The sequence below is a fragment of the Gavialis gangeticus genome, unplaced genomic scaffold, assembly GCF_001723915.1.
Source record: "Gavialis gangeticus isolate Ggan-Ray unplaced genomic scaffold, GavGan_comp1, whole genome shotgun sequence".
Lineage (NCBI taxonomy): Eukaryota > Metazoa > Chordata > Crocodylia > Gavialidae > Gavialis > Gavialis gangeticus.
The window spans coordinates 136,641,922-136,659,285 of NW_017729032.1; the positions used below are offsets into that span (position 1 = coordinate 136,641,922).

General features: G+C 41.1%; 1 protein-coding gene across 1 annotated transcript in view; it reads left to right on the forward strand.

The window, feature by feature from the left end:
- MYO16 (myosin XVI) overlaps positions 1 to 17,364 on the forward strand; it is a 581,111-nt gene that overhangs the window by 206,562 nt on the left and 357,185 nt on the right. The window contains exons 10-12 of the mRNA XM_019525343.1: positions 4,735 to 4,845; positions 10,760 to 10,825; positions 15,787 to 15,914. Coding sequence (XP_019380888.1) covers positions 4,735 to 4,845; positions 10,760 to 10,825; positions 15,787 to 15,914 — 305 coding nt within the window. The remainder of the gene's footprint in view (positions 1 to 4,734; positions 4,846 to 10,759; positions 10,826 to 15,786; positions 15,915 to 17,364) is intronic.

The following is a 17,364-nucleotide window of genomic DNA, read 5'->3' on the forward strand; positions in this document are numbered from 1 at the left end:
CCCCCCCCCCCCCCCCCCCAAATACCATGGTCCATAGCTCCATAGCCTTTCCCCTGGGGGCAGTGGGGGTAGAGGAAAGAATAATGTTTCCTCCTTGCCCCCTCTGCCTCAGGCCATGCCAGCCTGCCACTGCAATAGTGAGGGGGGAGCACCTGGTAGACCTGGCCCAGGTCCTTGCTAGTGGGACAGGGAGAGGGGAATTAAAAGAGGGTAATTAAATCCCTCTCTGGCCAGACCTCCACCCTTGCCTGTTGCTGCTCCAGCTGGGAAGCAAAGGGACGGGGCCAGCCTTGCTAGGGCAGGGCCAACCTTGCTGTGCTGGAGTGAAGAGCCCAGTCCAGGGAGCATGCTAGGATGCTGGGGGATTCTGGTTTAAGTTAAACCAGGAAGGGGTCTCGGACAGACATTGCATAAACCAATTTGAGCTAAATCAGTTAAGTCTGATACTACATTCAACCAGGTTTATCTCAAACCAGTTTCAGCCATTTTGAAACTGGCTTATGTTCACTGAATGTCTGTTCTGTTACAGGTTTAAACAAATTTCACTTTAACTGGTTTATGTGTAATGTCTGTCCCTAGCCCCTGTATCTAACTTTTTACCTAAAATCCAAACAAACCATTAAAATGGCAATAACGACAAAAAATCATGGAAACTGTCTTCATTTGATGTGTTCAAATTATATATTTAATGAACGACTATTGTAATATGAGTGAGCCTTACATTCTCTTTGCTTTCTTTTAGTTTGACAGCTTTGCTACAGATGAAGAGCCAAAGGAATGCTAGCTAATAATTGTCTGCAGTTAGACTAATCTGTACGTGCTCTTTTAGGTTAGAAGGAAGACTGTTGAAATATTGTTGATAGAATTTGAGCCATTATACACACACAGTATGTTGTCTGTCTGGCCTCAGGGCTGAGCCTTGGATCACCACCAAGAAACAAACATCTGGGGTGCTGTGAGATCCTTTAAGAGTGTTTCAGGGTGCCAGTCAGTGTTAACACTGTTATGTGTGCAAATCTATGATTCAAAATATAAATCCAGAGGCTTGAAACAGAAATCCACAGTTTAAAAACATTCTGACTTGTTGCACTCTTTCTGAGTTCTTTGCATCAAAAAGATTGCTCTATTATTTTTCCTGCAATTTAAAAAGCAAAAAAGGAGTGAAAACTAAGTGCTGGCATTTTCTGAAGGGTACTTTGAGTGCAGTGAGGGGTGTCTGGAATCTAAAAAGATTGTGAACCACTCCTCCAGGGGATCCTGAGAGAATTGCTGGAAACATGGCCATGTTTTTACATGGATTTTAAAATATTAAAAAAAAAACGTATTGCTTGTTTCTAGATCTGTTTAAAAAAGAGGCACAATTCTGTGGAGAAAACAGGAGGGTAGAGAAAACCCTCTTTTGTCATTCATACAGTATTTCATTTTGAAATGTTATTGTCTATATACAGTTGAATTCAGCAGAAGAAAGAGAAAATTATTAAGCGATAAAGGTTAGTTTGGTCCTAATCATTCTCTAGAGAGTTGTTGACCACTGAAACTACAGTAGTGAAGTCTTCTGTCAGGCTGTAATTGTGATGTCTGCCATAAAATGGTTTAAACACTCACACTGGAGCAGGAACCACAGACAAGCTCTTTCCATAGCTATTCTGTGATGGTACATCTCTTTGCACACAGAAGTCTAGCCTAAATTAAATTTGTCCATCATGGGAATTTCTTTTTATTATGAATTCTGCTCAAAAGTAACCTTGAAAACATGAGATTTTCCATTGTAAATTAATACAGGCTCATTCTAGAAGAATCATTGTATAATACAATGGCAGCCCGCTGCGTATCAATACTTTTAAATTGTTTGTACTTTTATGTTAGGCATTTCATCTTAGGAAATGAAAAAAATTCATTTGGAATGAAATTATCCCCAGTACCTATTTCCTTTTGACCTTTAATACTTCCTAATTAACATTTATCAGAATTATTTTTTTCTCTCCCTTATGGTTTCTGTGAAGTGCATGATTAAACTAGGGGTTCATTATTCGTTAGGAAGGGAGCTGGACTTTATTGGTTGATTGTGGAATTGACCAAGAACTAAATAAAGTAATTCATTCTGGGTAACTCACATATACGCTATATGATTGTGTAGTATGATAGCCGAAGTAGAAAGAATAAGGAAAATGCTTTTAAGTGGCATGCTCTGAATCAATCAGGTAAAAAGACTTGGCATAAAGAAAGAAATGGGAAAAGCTTTTGTTGATGAATCCAGTATTAAAAAGAACTCTCGCTCCTTTTATTGTGCTGATGCTGAGAGCTGTCATCTTTAGCAAGAATCTTACATCTATGAGAACCTTTAGGGAGAAATGAAGTGTAAAATGCTTTAAAAAAAAAAAAAAAAAATCTGATACAATCCTTAAACGGTTTGATTCTCTGTAGACTGAGGATAGCTAAAACTTTGCAACTTCCATTGTTTTGCACCAAGAGAGATCTTTTAAGAAGGATGATGAAATATTTATACAATGAAGCTCAACAGGATTTGGTGGTTTCCCATTTTACAATGGAACGGTGGGTTTTGTTTTCTTATTTTTTGTTTCATTTTGCTTAGCACAAAAGTGAAGGTTAAGACACACAGACCAACACACATGTTAAGAAACATTCTTTTTTCTTGTTGGCTGGGGGGAAGATTTTGGTAAGAATTTTGTTTGTTTGAAAGATTCAAAACTGAGAAATTTTATAAAACCATATTCTATTCATCCTATTGTTTAAGAGGTAACTGGTTATTCTTGCCTAAAATTAAAACTGTGATATTTTTGTGTTTCTGTATATATAATTCAGTGTGTTTTTCACTGAAAAAATTTCAAAACCCTTTGCATACAGAGACAGATAACTAATATTTGTACATCAGTGTCTGTATCAGTAGAATGGGATTGAGAGATGCAGAGCATAACGAAGGTAGGGTAACCAAGGCAGCTGCCCGGAGCACAAGCTTGAGGAGTGTGATGGAAAAAAAATACATTGCTGCCACAGCTGTCCCATTGTGCTGACAGCATGGAGGCAGCTGAAAGCTGCTGTTGCCCTTGCCTGTTGCAGCTGCCCAGCTGCTGCTGCTGGTCTCTGGGTGGGCGCAGCCTGGAGAAGAGCAGTGGTGTGGCAGTGGTAGGGCAGTTTAACCCTGCCTGCTCTGGGACAACAGCACAGACAGGCACAAGTAAGTGGGGGAGGGAGGGGCAGGGGGACCCTGAGGCGTGGGCAGGGGGAAACCCAAAATGGGAAGGTGGTGTGATTCTTACCTTTCCATCCTCCTGGCCCCTGCTGGCCTGAAGCGTGACTGCGCTAAAATCGAACTAACACTAATACTGAATAATGTTTGCGTGGCTCTCAGTGTATGGTGTAACAAGGAAATCCTGAACCTTTGTAAGTCAAATGGAAAAAACAACAACTATTGACTTCAACAGTAGGAGGTTAGCACACCAATATCCTCCACTAATCCCATTAGTCAGTTATTAATGAAATAACATTGTGAATGCCATTTTATATGTAATTTAAAATGCAAATTTTTTCATGTCCTTTTTTTAACCATACTTCTTTCAAGTGACTTTTATCCTTCCTGTTTGCATGCACAAAGACTAATCCAGGTAACTGACAGACATGGCTGCAGCCTCTGCATGAAGCATGAGTTTCATAAGCTTCACTGCATAGAGTATTAATATTTATCTTATTTTTAAATCATCTCTTACAGCTGACCTCTGCTATATTTAAGTCATTTTCTCTTTGTTTTGACAGCTTTTGGTTTTATGCTATTTAGAATGTGAGCACTTCAGGACTTGTATTTTATCCTCTCCTATATTTGCGAGGTACTAAATACAGGATGCTGGTTTGACTCAGAAATTGAGCATCTTCTGTGCCCACTGACAACTTAATTCTTACCTTCCCTGAAATCCTGTTTTATTTAGCAGTGAAATGCAATCACAGATTAACTTCTATATACTGACGAGAATGAAACTGCAGTCATAAGAGCTCAGTTTAATGGCAGCCAACAGGAGTGGATGAGTGATCAGGGCGAAAGCCTCAGGAGCTGGCTAAAGGGGGATGGAATGGAGTTGAGGGGTGACTTATCACTACTGGACACCCTGCACCTTCCCTGCTGTGGTGTTGACTCTGACTCTAGCAGCAGTGTTGCATGGAGTAGGGTCAGAGGCCAGAGGTTTCCTGCTGTTTTGGCTGGGGGAAGGAAGATGTCATCTCTTTTTTGTTGCTGAAATTTGTTGGCGAAGAAAAGTGACATATTTTTCCCTCCCCCTCTTCCTCCACCTTAACAGTAGTGAACCTCCAGCCACAGGGCACAGTACTGGCTAGGTATGCTTCTGGCAGCTATGTGTGGTTTGCTTTAACTATTGAACTCTTGATTGTCATCATCAGAAGAGGTTAATGAGGAGAGCAGGAGTGCTCCACTTGAACTGGGAATCTTGGCAGGATTTGAGCTTGCAAATGGCACTCATATACAGTTCTGTGTATGCAAAATGTACCACTTAATTTCTGTTTTACTTTTTTCTGTTAATTATGAATTGGTAATTATTTATGGTGGGGGTGGGGGGCAAAAAACTTCCGGTTTCCTACTGCACTGTAGCTATTTCTGTAATTGCTATGTATTCGTTCATTAGGATGTGTAATGTAAGAAGGACGTTATAATGTAGAGTGAGTGGATATGAAGTCAGATTATTTGAACATAGTATTTGTATTTTGCAGGTCAAGTTAATGCCTCCAGCACCAAATGATGACCTGGCGACTCTGAGTGAGCTAACAGACAGCAGCCTGCTCTATGAGATTCAGAAGCGTTTCAATAACAACCAAATATATGTGAGTGGCTTTGGAACTGCTCATGATAGCATTTTTATTCACTTACCTACAGCCAACTTTCTGTGAAGAGCAATTAATGAAAATAGGATTGGTCTATTAGTAATCCGAGCGTAATTACCAGACACGTACATTTGCAAGTAAAATGGCTGAGGAACGGGTATGTAAAAATCTTCAGCTATTTACATGTATCTGGAAAAGTCTAAAGTATGAAATGAATAAAGGATATAATGTGTGTGCCTAGGTAAGTCTGCATGTTCATTTACTCAAGAAGGTGTGTTGGCGAAATGCAATGAAGCATTTGTACCCTTTTCTTGTAATCTTTCAAGATACAGTTATTATTTATATAGTTTTTACATATTTTGTATGCAAGTCTATTATTCCTGGGGATTTAATAAAGGTTTGAGTTTAAAAAACCCCTCAGGAACCAGTATGAAGGACTTGATTCCCCATTATCTTTTCCTATCACACAAATCATTATTTTGATGTGATTATGTTAATGACTTATATATTGAGTAAAGTAATTACAAGAATATTTATATGCTGCAGATTTTTGAGGATCTTGGCATATTAAAAAGGCAAATCCAATCAGGTCTAGATAGTAAAATCTGCATATGCATATTTTTGATATCCCTCTTTGTAGCTACTTTCCCTTGTCTAGCTTATTGAACAGCTGATTGGGTGATTTGCATGTAGATGTGAAACATGTAATTCTGTTTTTAATCTAATCAATCAAAAATGTTCTTAAGCCAGAAAAATACAGGTATCTGGAATGTCACACACCACATCCTGTTGTAAATGCAGTGGAAGTTAATACAGAAGTTAGTCATAGGTGCTGAGAACTCCTTTACTGTTAAAAAATGCAGGATGGTAAGATTCTGACTACTCTCATCCTTTTCTGGTGTATTTCCTTTTCTCTCATGTTCAGAGGTCCCAGGCACATATAGCTCTCATATCAGTGGAAGCCATAGGTGTTAAGCAGCAGTGAAAATCAGGGACAAGCATTTGATTTTTCTCTTGAAATATGGCTATCAAAGACTGAACCTGAAGAAAATCTTAGGGTCCTATTTGTTATCTTCTTGAATATTTAAATTTGTCTCTTGTATAAGAATACACTGATGAACTTAAAGGCAGTAGTATCCTGATCAACAGAATCCGGGTTTTCTGTTCGCTATGGAAATGCAGAAAAACACGTATGTTCTCTTTTTAAGGATAAAAATGCAGGAAACAGCACATTTCCCCTAGCAGGCTGGCATAGTTCCTATTTAGAAAAGCAGGATGTGTGTAAGTCTATGAGGCCAGATGCAATGCATCTGAGGGTAAGGCTAAGGGAGTTAGCCTATGTGATTGCAGAGCTGCTGGCGATTATCTTTGAACACTCTTGGCAACTGGGAGAGGTGCTGGACAATTGGAAAAGGGCAAATATAGGCCCATCTTTAAGAAAGAGAAGAAGGAGGATCAGGGAAATTACAGACCAGTCAGCCTCATCTTAGTCCCCAGAAAAATCACGGTCTTCAAGGAATCCATTCCTAAGCACTTGGAGAAAAAGAAGGTAATTAGGAACAGTCAGCATGGATTCACCAAAGCAAGTCATGCCTGACCAACCTGATTGCCTTTTATAAGATGACTGTCTGTGTGCATGTGGGAAGATCAGTGGACTTGGTATAAGTTAGCCTTAGGCAACACTTATTATTAGGGTTATTGCATGGCAGTTCACTTACGTACTAGAAAAATGGGACCAAGATTTAACATATTGCTGATAATTTTTTGATTTGGGGAGATCTAAATATTATGAAAACTGAACAAACAGAACTCCCCCCCCCCAAAATAAAACTGTGGAAATATACTCCTAAATAGGACAGTTAACTGAAACTATTAATTATATGTGAATATTTTTACAAAATACTTAAGGCATTTTAACTGCTCCTTTCAACCCAGAAATAGAGAACACAAAATGACAGTACAGGAAAATTCTTCTATAGAATTGTTTGTTCATTTCTTTTTTCTGTTCATTAAGTTTCTATTCTGTATTGTGGACTTTTGTTGGTTTTTTATTTGTGTTGTTTTGTGAAACTTTTTAAAGAGGTCAGTGTCTGACCAGAATATTTTAAAATAGAACTGAAATATACCTGAAATAGTTAAGAAGGAACATATTAGAAAAGCCCAAGATGTGGTTCTGTTACAATGCAAAGACAATAACAAAAGTTCCCATTTTGTGACTTTTAGTATTTGAAAGAAATACGAGCCATTACTTTTTCTTCATCAAGTATTTCTTTTATAATTATAACTTGTTTAGCAAAGCACCATATGGAATTAGTTTTATAGAACTTTGATTTCAGTATGAGGCCTGTTATCATCTATTCTAGTTTTAGAGTAATAGTTACCACCAAACAGTTAATTCTTTCTTTTATCTTTCTGTACTACACAGTTTTAAAATTAGCTGAAGGGGGAGTATTGTATGTGTCAGTTGTCTTACTGGTAGTTGTTTTTGTTATCATTTTTAGAAACTACTATTTAGTGGTCCCCATTTATGATTAAGGCTGAAAATCAGTTAGCATTATAGGAACTGGGAGAAATCAACAGTCTGTATCCTCTGTTGTGGCCTATCTTTGCTAGGTGAAAGATTGGTTTACGGATTGGTGGGAAAGGTGGCCTAACATCACCTGTATCTTTCCAGATTCCTGAGAACATCCCATTCATCTTTGCTCTCAGAGCCATGCCTGCCTGGACCCACCCTCCCCCTGCTCTCAGATCCTGTGCTCTGTGCCCCCTGCACCTCCCGTTCTTGAACCATGTGCCCCACCCCCTGCTCTCCTGCAGGGTTTGCCCTGGACAGCTGCTTAATTTGCTAATGCCACTGACAAGAGGGAGTTCAATCAAGGCCAGAAAAGAAAGACAAAGGAAGCTGTACATGCACTGTTGGACTAGTAAATAGGCATAGCAAAGCAGAAGATGCAGAGAAGGCAATAACTACTTTGCTTAGCTTCATAAAAAACTTAGGCTGCAATGAGACCAGTAATATAGATCATTTGGATAAGGAAAGGGGCAAGCTAATGGATGAGAAAAAAGAAACAGAGAGTTTGTGATGGGTCTGAATTAATTCAAGTCAGCAGGGCCTAATGAACTTCATCCCAGGGTACTGAAGGGGGTGTCGGAGGAGATCTCAGAACCCTTCCCAATAATATTTAATAAGTCATGGGAGATGGGCAAGGTACCAGAGGACTAGAAAATGGTCAACATAGTGTCCCTCTTTTAAAAAGCCAAAAAGGGGGACCTGGGGACTTATACACTGGAATTATACACAGGAATTTACTGGAAAATATCCTAATGAGCTCCATTGGCCAGCATTTAGAGAAGGGAAGGCTGATCATGAGCAGCCAGCTCATGTTCATTTACTATGAACAAATTGTGCCAAACAAACTTAATCTCCTTCTTTGACAAGAAAATTAATTGGGTGGATGAAGGGAATGCTGCATTTATACTGTATCTGGATTTTAGCAAGGCTTTTGACAAAGTCCCACATGACCTCCTCAAAAGCAAATTGGAGAAATGTGGGCTAGACAAAACTTCTATAAGGTGGATAGACAGTTGGCTCAAAAGTTACAAGCAAAAGGTAATTATAAATGTATCCATGTATGAATGGCAGGAGGTTTCAAGTGGAGTCTCAAAAGGGTCTGTCCTGGGCTCTGTGCTGTTCAACATTTTTAAAATTATTTGGATGCAATGTTGAAATAGATTGCTTCTTGCAGTTGACATGGAAAAAGGAAGGATTGCAAACACACGGGTGGACAGGAGTGCAATTAAGAAGGACCCTGACAGTTTGGAAAGTTGGGCTAGAGTCAGTAGGATGAAGTTCAATACTAGCAAAAGCAAGGTGCTTCACCTTGGGAAGAATAATCAAAAACACACATGTAAGATAGGTGACACCTAAGTGGATGGAAGCACTAGGAAAAGAATCAAAGGGAATTTACACACATGTGATGAGCCTGCTCAGATGTGCTGGAAATCCAGCATGTAAATTGATGTGCTCTGGCAGCCTGCCATGTCACATGTATCAGTGGTGCAGCACACCTCTGCACTGAGAAAATGGCAGAATTGTGCTTTGTACTCAAACGCATTCAATGTCCTTCAGTTCAAAGTGCACTGCCACCATTTTTTTCACTTCAGAGGCATGCTGCGCTGCTGATGCATGTGTTTCCAAGGCGGTCCTTTTAATTATTGCTGCTCGCTGATTAAAAGTGCCTGGTGCCATATTGGGAGCACATGTAAAAATGCCTGAAGAGTCTTGGTCCATCACAAACTGACTCAATAAGAGTCTTCAGTGTGATGCAGACACAAAAAAGTTAATGCTGTTTTGGGCCGCATGAATAGGAGCATTAGGCACAAGATATAAGAGGTGATAATGTCTCTCTACTTATCACTGGTTAAGCTGAGTATGTTTTTTGGGGCTTCACATTTTTAAAAGGACATGGAGAAGTCAGTGAGGGTCCAGAGACAGGTGACAGAAATGATAAAGTTGTTAAAAGGCAAGCCATAGGAGGAGAGGTTGAAGGAAATAGGAATGTTCAGCTGATGGAAGAGACATGATAGCAGTCTAAATATATGAAGGGCTGCGTAAAGATGAGGGAGACTTGCTTTTTATTTCCAGCTGCAAAGAGCAGGATGCAGACCAATGGTTGAAGTTGCAGCAAAGAAAGTTTAGTTGGATATCAGGTAAAAAACTTCACTGTTAAAACAGTAAGGCAGTGAAATAGGTCACCTAGGGAAGGTAAGGAATCTCCAGCACTGGAGATGTTCAAGAAGAGGTTGGATAAGCATTGATTAGGGTTGATCTAGGAGTAGCAATGTCTGTGGTATACTATTAGTATTTCTTTGCCTCTTGGTTTTGCTGGTTGTAACAGGAAGGATTTGTTCCCCTCCTTTTGCTATATATTTGGGTGGGGAGGAGTTGCTACATATTTTGGTGGGGAAGAGAGTTGTTTTATTTAGTTTTTTTGTTTTGTTTTCTTTTTTATGGATTTTTTTTGCCTTCCTCAGAAGCATTAGCTGTTATCTGCAGCCAAGAGTAGGGATTTTGACTGGGGTGTGCCAGTGCACATGTGTGAACTAAAAGACTATGAAGGTTTTTGCCTTCCTCTTTAGTAGGATCTTTGCCCTTTTCCTTGGGTCTCTCAAGTGTATTTTAAGAGCGCTTGCAGTAGCGGTGGATGGGCCATCATTGTTCCCTCACTTTACCTATGGCAGGTTAGGTTGCTATGCTTTGTGGCTTTGTGACAGGGTTGCTTGTGTAGTTTTAGTTATAGGTTTGACAGGATTTGCTTGGAGTAGTTTGGATAGGGCCGATCCTACCTCAGGCAGAGGGTTGGACCAGACAACCTACGGAGGTTCCTCTGTCCTACTTTTGTATGATCCTATGATTATTAAACAATTTTAATTATGAAGCAAGCATTCAATTTTATTATAACAGATGCAGTTAATACTATCAGACTTAGTGGGTGTATCTGCCCATCACCCTATGGTGACATTGTTACTGTGCTGTGCACTGCTGCACTGTTAGTTTTAACCACTACTTTGCTGAAGCAGTATGTTAAAACAGGGGAGCATGCCGCTACAGCGAAGTAGCTGCCAGTCGCATGTATACTTACATGATCACTATGTCACCATAGTGCATCGTTCTGTGATGTAGCATGTCACTATAGTGACATAGGGTGACGTGTAGATGCACCTGGTAATAATCTTAGTTCTTAAAGGCAGGAATTTAAAAGCTTCTAAATTGTGGAGTTACAGATCTATATTTAGTATGTTGCTTGTTTGATTTTTAGATGCTTTGGCTAAAAGTCTTTTCTGAAAGAAAATCATTAACTTCCTGAAGGAATTCATTTATCACATAATAAATCAATTGTATCTTTTTTTCCAGACATACATTGGAGATATACTGCTGCTTGTTAACCCTTTTAAAGAACTCCCAATTTATTCTACTATGGTAAGCGTTCTCTTGCAAAGCTGTTTTTATCTAGATCTACACCAGTACATTTTTATTGCTACAGCACGTTCACTCAGTTCATTACAGCTAAATAAATAAGAAATAGCACCTATGCTCTTTTCATAGTGGCAGCATCTGAATTGAATACGTTAGCAGCAATATGTTAATATGGCCCAAGGCATAACTGTTCTTGTCACTGTGTCTCAATCACCGTGCAGCAGCCATCCTTCTGAACGGCTCCTCCAGGCATTTTTGTTTTGTTCTAAAGTGCTTCCCATAATATATTTTGTTCTTGTTAAGCACTGCTAGTAAAAAATATATATATATCAGTCAGCCTAGAGAAAACAACAAGAGAACACTGCATTCACAGATTATTTGTGTAACAAGAAAAAGATAACTAAAAGTGACAGTTTGATTGGGACTGGGCAGTCTATTTCTCACTAATCCTATTTTATCAGCTTCAAATTACTTATTTTCAAGGTTTCTATTACTTCAGTATCTAAACACAGGTACTAGTTAAATACACTTTGTTGCTGTGTGTGCATAAGATAAACTCGCATTATCTGGGATTTGTTTCAGCCTGGCCCAGACATTTAGGCTAGGAATAGACAGTACATATCAACCAGTTTAAGTGGTCAGAAACTGGTTTAAACCTGTAACAGAACAGACAGTCAGTACACACAAACCAGTTTCAAAATGGCCAAAACCAAGTTGAGATAAACTGGGGTGAATGTAGTTATCAGATTTAACTGATTGAGCTCAAACCAGTTTATGCAATGTCTGTCCCAGACTCCGTCCTGGTTTAAGTTAACTAGGATCCCGGCATGCTCCCTGGACTTGGTTCTTAGCTTTAGCAGAGCAGGGCTAGCCCCGCCCCTCTGCTCCCCACCTGGATCAGGGACAGGAGTCTGGCCAGAGAGGGTTTAATTCCCCCCACCCTATCTCACCGGCAGGGATCTGAGCTGGGTTTGCCAGGCATTCCCCACCCCTCGCTGCTGCAGCAGTAGGCTGGCATTCCCCCATCTACCCCACCTAAGCTGGACCACAGCCAGGTCTGCCCACCTTGACTGCCACCACCACCACCACTCACTCCCTGCTTGGAGTAAGTGGTGGAATAAGTCCCCTCTGCCAGATGCTGGAGGGAGAGGGAATAACCCCCATCCCTGCCCCCCTGCCAAAGGAGGGGGGCAGGGAGCAGAGTTGTTCTCCCCTCTGACCCAGAGCAATATGATATGGTTTGTCCACCCTGGTCGTCGCCACTACCACTCACTCTGTGCCTGAGGCAAGTGGCAGAATAAGACCCCTCCTGTGCCCCTCCCTCTGGCATCTGGTGGAGGCAGCTTATTCTACTGCCTGCCCCGGGCACAGACTGAATGGTGGTGGCGGTGGTAGCAGCCGGGGCGGGCAGACCCCGCTGCAGTGCCCTGGGGGCAGAGGGGGGAATAATCCCACTCCCTGCCTGCTGCCCCCTGCCTAAGGGGCCCTGCCAGCCAGCCTCTGGCCCTGTCTCTGCCTGGCTGCTGGAGTAGCAAGTGGGGAGTGACCATAACAGGGGCAGCAGCCCCTGTCACTGTTTCCCCAAGTGCAAGTCCCTTCCTGGAAGCAGGGCCATGCTGCAGGGTGAGGAAAGCTGCTGCGTACCATCATGATGGTGGCAGCACTGTGTGGGGCTCTGTCTCCAAGACCCAGTGCTGCCATGTACAGTCTGCTACAGCTCTGTCCACCCTGCAGCAGGGCCCCCCTCACCGGGAAGGGGCTTATGCTCCCAGACACTATGACAGGGGCTGCTGTCCTCATTGAGGGCCCTGCCCCCTTGCTGCTGCAGCAGCTGGGCGGGAGTGTGGGCAGATGCCAGCCAGAAGGGCCCCTTAGGCAGGGGGAGGGACAGAGGTTACTCGTCTCCCTCCAGCATCCGGCAGAGGGGACTTATTCCACCACTTGCCCCATGCAGAAAATGAGCAGCGGCAGCGGCGGTTGGGGTGGGTTCACCTGGCTGCAGTCCCCCAGGGACAGTGGGGGAATAACCCCTCCTCCCTGCCCCATCTGCCTTAGGAGACCATGCTGGCCTGCCACTGCAGCAGTGATGCGGGAGTCCCCAGCAGACCTGTCTCAGTTCTGTGCTGGTAGGATAGGGAGAGGGGAATTAATCCCCTCTCTAGCCAGTTCAGCCAAGGCTACTGCCTGGGCTGGCCATGACCCCCAACACAACTTCCCTGTAGTCGAGGGCATGCGCTAGCTCCCCGCAGCTCCTGGCCTGAGCAGCTACAGGCATGCGCCTGCATTTTCTCAGTCCACAGTTCCTCAGTCCAAATTGGTTCAACCTAGGCAGGTTAGACTAACCTGTAAAGACTGAATCAGTTCCGGCTACGGCTTTTTGACTGTCTGTGCCTAGCCTTAGAAACAGTAGGTAGTCTGAAGCATTGAATTTTGCTGTTGCTCCTGCTATTATTATTTTTATACTGAGATCAATGTCCCATTGTATAGACATTGTACAAACCCATAATAATTTGCTTATAATGTTTCTTGAAACTCTGTTGTGCTCAGAATCATAGTTAGGGAACTGTAGATTGCACTTGTTTGAAATGATATGTGAGCTTGAGGTGAGTAACAGCTTAGGTTGTCACTTTCTTTTGTGTCCAGGTTTGTACTTCCCTGTAGTAGGATGAGGCCTTAATCTCTAACTGGGGTCTTTTAAGTATTACCACAATAATAATATAGACTCCTTGCAGACATTTACAAGAAAAGGTGCTATACTTTAAACTTGATGCAGTCCCGCACTGAGCCCAGTGCATGCCCAGAAGAGGCATCATGCTAGTTGGATGTGGATCACCCAATGACTGTATATATTGGGTGCTTTAGTGGGGCTTTTTGGCACTTTTTTCTGAAAACTCATTGACTCAGTTTTAGATAAAAACAGCAACAATCCCTGTTGAAGTGCCCAATCTATAGTGATGCTGCAGAACTGGGTTGGAGTAATACGCTACTTCTTCTGGTAAAGCACGTTTTTTAATGTCTGCAAGAAGCCATAATGACTTAATTAATTTAAAGTTTGCATGGTCAAAGTATTCAAGAAATGTGGGTGTCTTTTTAATGGGAATGTCAAGTAAATATTTTCCCATTATATTACTGTTAAACTTTTAGTGGCAAATTCTGATGGCTTGGTGGTTTACAAAAATGTTCTTATGTATTTCAGCTCCTTATCTTCTATTCTGACAAAACTCATCAGTAGTAGATGAGCTGCATATTAACATAATGAAAATAAATGGCATACATTTGTAGATCACTGTGTAGGCCAACATTATGTGCATGATGATGAACCAGGGTTTTTTCTTTTTTCCAGGTTTCCAGTTTGCTAACTTTCAATGAAGGAATAGAAAGAAATGATGGGCATGATAGTATTTCTTAAAATCATTGGTGACATAATGAAATGATTAAACACACACTTCATGTAATAAATGCAGTATTTAAAAATTGCTTCTTTTTAAATTTCTTCTCATTATTTACAGCTTTCTCTTTTAAAAACAGACTCTAAAGTAGCTGCCCCAGCTATAACTAATAAATTTTCAAACATGAATAAATTACTTTATGAGAAACTTTTTACTCTGAACTCATATAAAGCACATTAAAAAGCTTTGTTTTGGTGCCACTGTCAGTGTGTAGTATATCAGAACACAGATGCCCATTACCAGTTGTTAAGGGTCTAACACTGTCATTTGGGAAATAAGTAATCCTTTTTGGAGGCAGAATAGAATCCCAGTTCGTTACTTATATGCAGCATTTCTTTAATACCACTGGGAATACATACACACACAAAAATAAATTCTTGCAAGATTGTTATCAGTGTTTTGTACTACACTGAAGTATTCATTGGCAAAGTATGGTAGCTATGGAAATATTCACTTGTGCCTAAGGAGTGAAGCCTTCTTATGCTAGTCAAAAATAGTATAATAGTTTGTCCCTGTGGCAAAGAGTTTAAAATCTAAACAGGCAAGACAGGCATATGTTACAAAAAAGTGATAAACCTGGCAGCAATTGCCATATTAGTCCTATAATTGTTTAATGGATTTCCTTAATGGAAAGAAAAGGGGCTGAGGGGACAAGGCAGGAGAGAAGACAGGAGGACAGGTAGGTATGGATTTCACTATGGTGAAGAGACTGTATACAGGGCAGAAGTTGAGGGATGTTTGGAGTTTCTCAGACCAGAATAGAAGATCAGAACCACCTCTGAGATTTTTACACTGGTAGTTGTATACCACAATGTTGCATCAGCTCACAGATTGACAGCAACTGAATAATTAAATCATTTGACTTAGGTTCAGCATTATTTGGTCCCTTCCAGCCCCTAACAACTATGAAACTATGAAATGAGCTGGACCACAGAAATAGCAGATTATTTCACCGAAGGCCACAATTCTAATTAGTAAACAATTTAAATGTCAAGATTCATTCAGAACATAAGCTCACAATGGATAACATTTTTAGCAACATGTAAATAACATGTACAGCGCATGCTACTAATTCTGTTTATTACAGAGATTTTTTTCCATGCTGTAAATAGATTACTCGTGTCTGCTGTGTCATATAACAAATTAATCAACTTGTGACCGGCATTCATTGATTCTGTTTTAATTATTCAAAGAATAGTTATATTTTTGTTTTTTAAAACTTAAAACTGTACATTGAAGGATTATCCATTACAAATATAAATAATGTAACCTAATATGTCAACTTAGAAACAATCTGTAATATTATGTACCACAGTTATAATTAAGTGTTGAAGGTTAAAGTTGTGCCTCCACTACAATATTTGTCATAAAACTTTTATTTTCTTTAAAAAGTGCTTTGTAATCACAAATGTTCAGTTTATAATGACTAGTCAACCTGATAGAAACATTTATTGAACACACAAAGCAGTTTGGTTTAGAATTTTCTCCATATGTTAAAATTCAATTATTTTTCAGGTCACACAACTTTACCTAAGCAACTCTGGCAAATTGTGTTCATCACTTCCTCCACATATATTTTCATGTGCTGAAAGAGCATACCACATGGTGTTTCAGGAGCGACGCCCTCAATGCTTTATCCTGAGGTGATGTTCTATCTTTTGTTTCAATGATTTATAACTTTTGCATTTGAAATGTGTCCCCAGTGATTCATGTGTTAAGGTTTCATTTTTATTTCTCCCCTCAGTTGATTTCTTATTTTGTCTTGCTGTGTCCACTGCATTGCAGCATCAGAAGAAAAAAAAGATTGAATTAAATCTACGATTTAGAAGTTATGGTGGGGAAATAACAGCTTCATCCAACTTCATCTTTAGTAGCTAAGCTAGCCCAGTATATACGACTGTTTGGTTTGCTTCCGTTGTTTGCTTGTTAGGTATTAGATCTATATTCTGCCTTATTGGGAAGGTTCAGAGAGGCTATATCAGAAATGAATTAAATCTAAACTGAATCTGAACCAGAAATATAAACTAGAGAGGAAGGATAATCCAGTGGTTCAGGCTTAGGGCTTAGGAACACATTTAGAATTTCTGAACTTCTCTAAGCTCACTGTTGAACCCCAAGATAATGTTTCTGACTCAACTCTCCAATTGTAAAATTAACATAATAATACTTCATTTAATTCACAGATAGACTGTGATGATCAGGGATCCTGGTTTTCTCTGTTTAAAAACAGCAAATTCTCTGATTAAAAACCCCAAAATATGCATTTTTCCAGTATTAAAATGAAACACCTCTCTCTCTCATATGTGGTATCAGCTGAACACAGTGTTTTATTGCCATATTTACAAGTAGCTACAACTGCCCTCCCCCCAGCTGCTTTGTTTCACCAAGCAGCCCTGATATGCTGGTGTCCTTCACTCTCGACCTACAACCCACTATCTCCCACACCCCCTGCTCTGCTGGTGCCCCTCACTCCCAACCACCCTCAGGCCCGAGCCCCTCACTGTGGGATGTGTGTGCAGGACAAGGGGATGTGTGTGGAGGGAAGGTCGGAGTGTGGGGGGCAGGTTGAGGGTGTATGGGGCAGGGGGTTCCTCAAACATAAATGATGCCATAGGCCGGGGTGGGCAAAATATGGCCCACGGGCAGGATCTGGCCTACCAGGCCATTCTGTCCAGCCCACGGGGCCCCTTAAAAAAATTAGTAAATTAACATTCATTTCCTCTTGGCTGCTTGTCAAAGCTGACAGGAGCCAGGGGCAGTAGGACCCAGGGGGATCCCTCAGAGGGACTGAGAAGCCCAGTTCTGCCCCACCCCCAGCCATTTCACTCTTTTCCTGCCTCCACCCTCCTCTAGGACCATGTGGCTACCAACTGCATTGTCAGACTGAGGAGCACGGGGATGCACTGGTACATGTGTGTGTGCGTGCATGGACATGCAAGCATGCAGGCAGGGGCAGTGCATGTGTCTGTAGGCAGGGGCAGTGCGTATGTCTGTAGGCAGGGGCAGTGTGTGTAAGCAGAGGCTGTGTGTGCGTGTCTGTAGGCGGGGCAGTGCAAGCAGCGGCAGTGTGTGTGTGTGTGTGTGTGTGTGTGT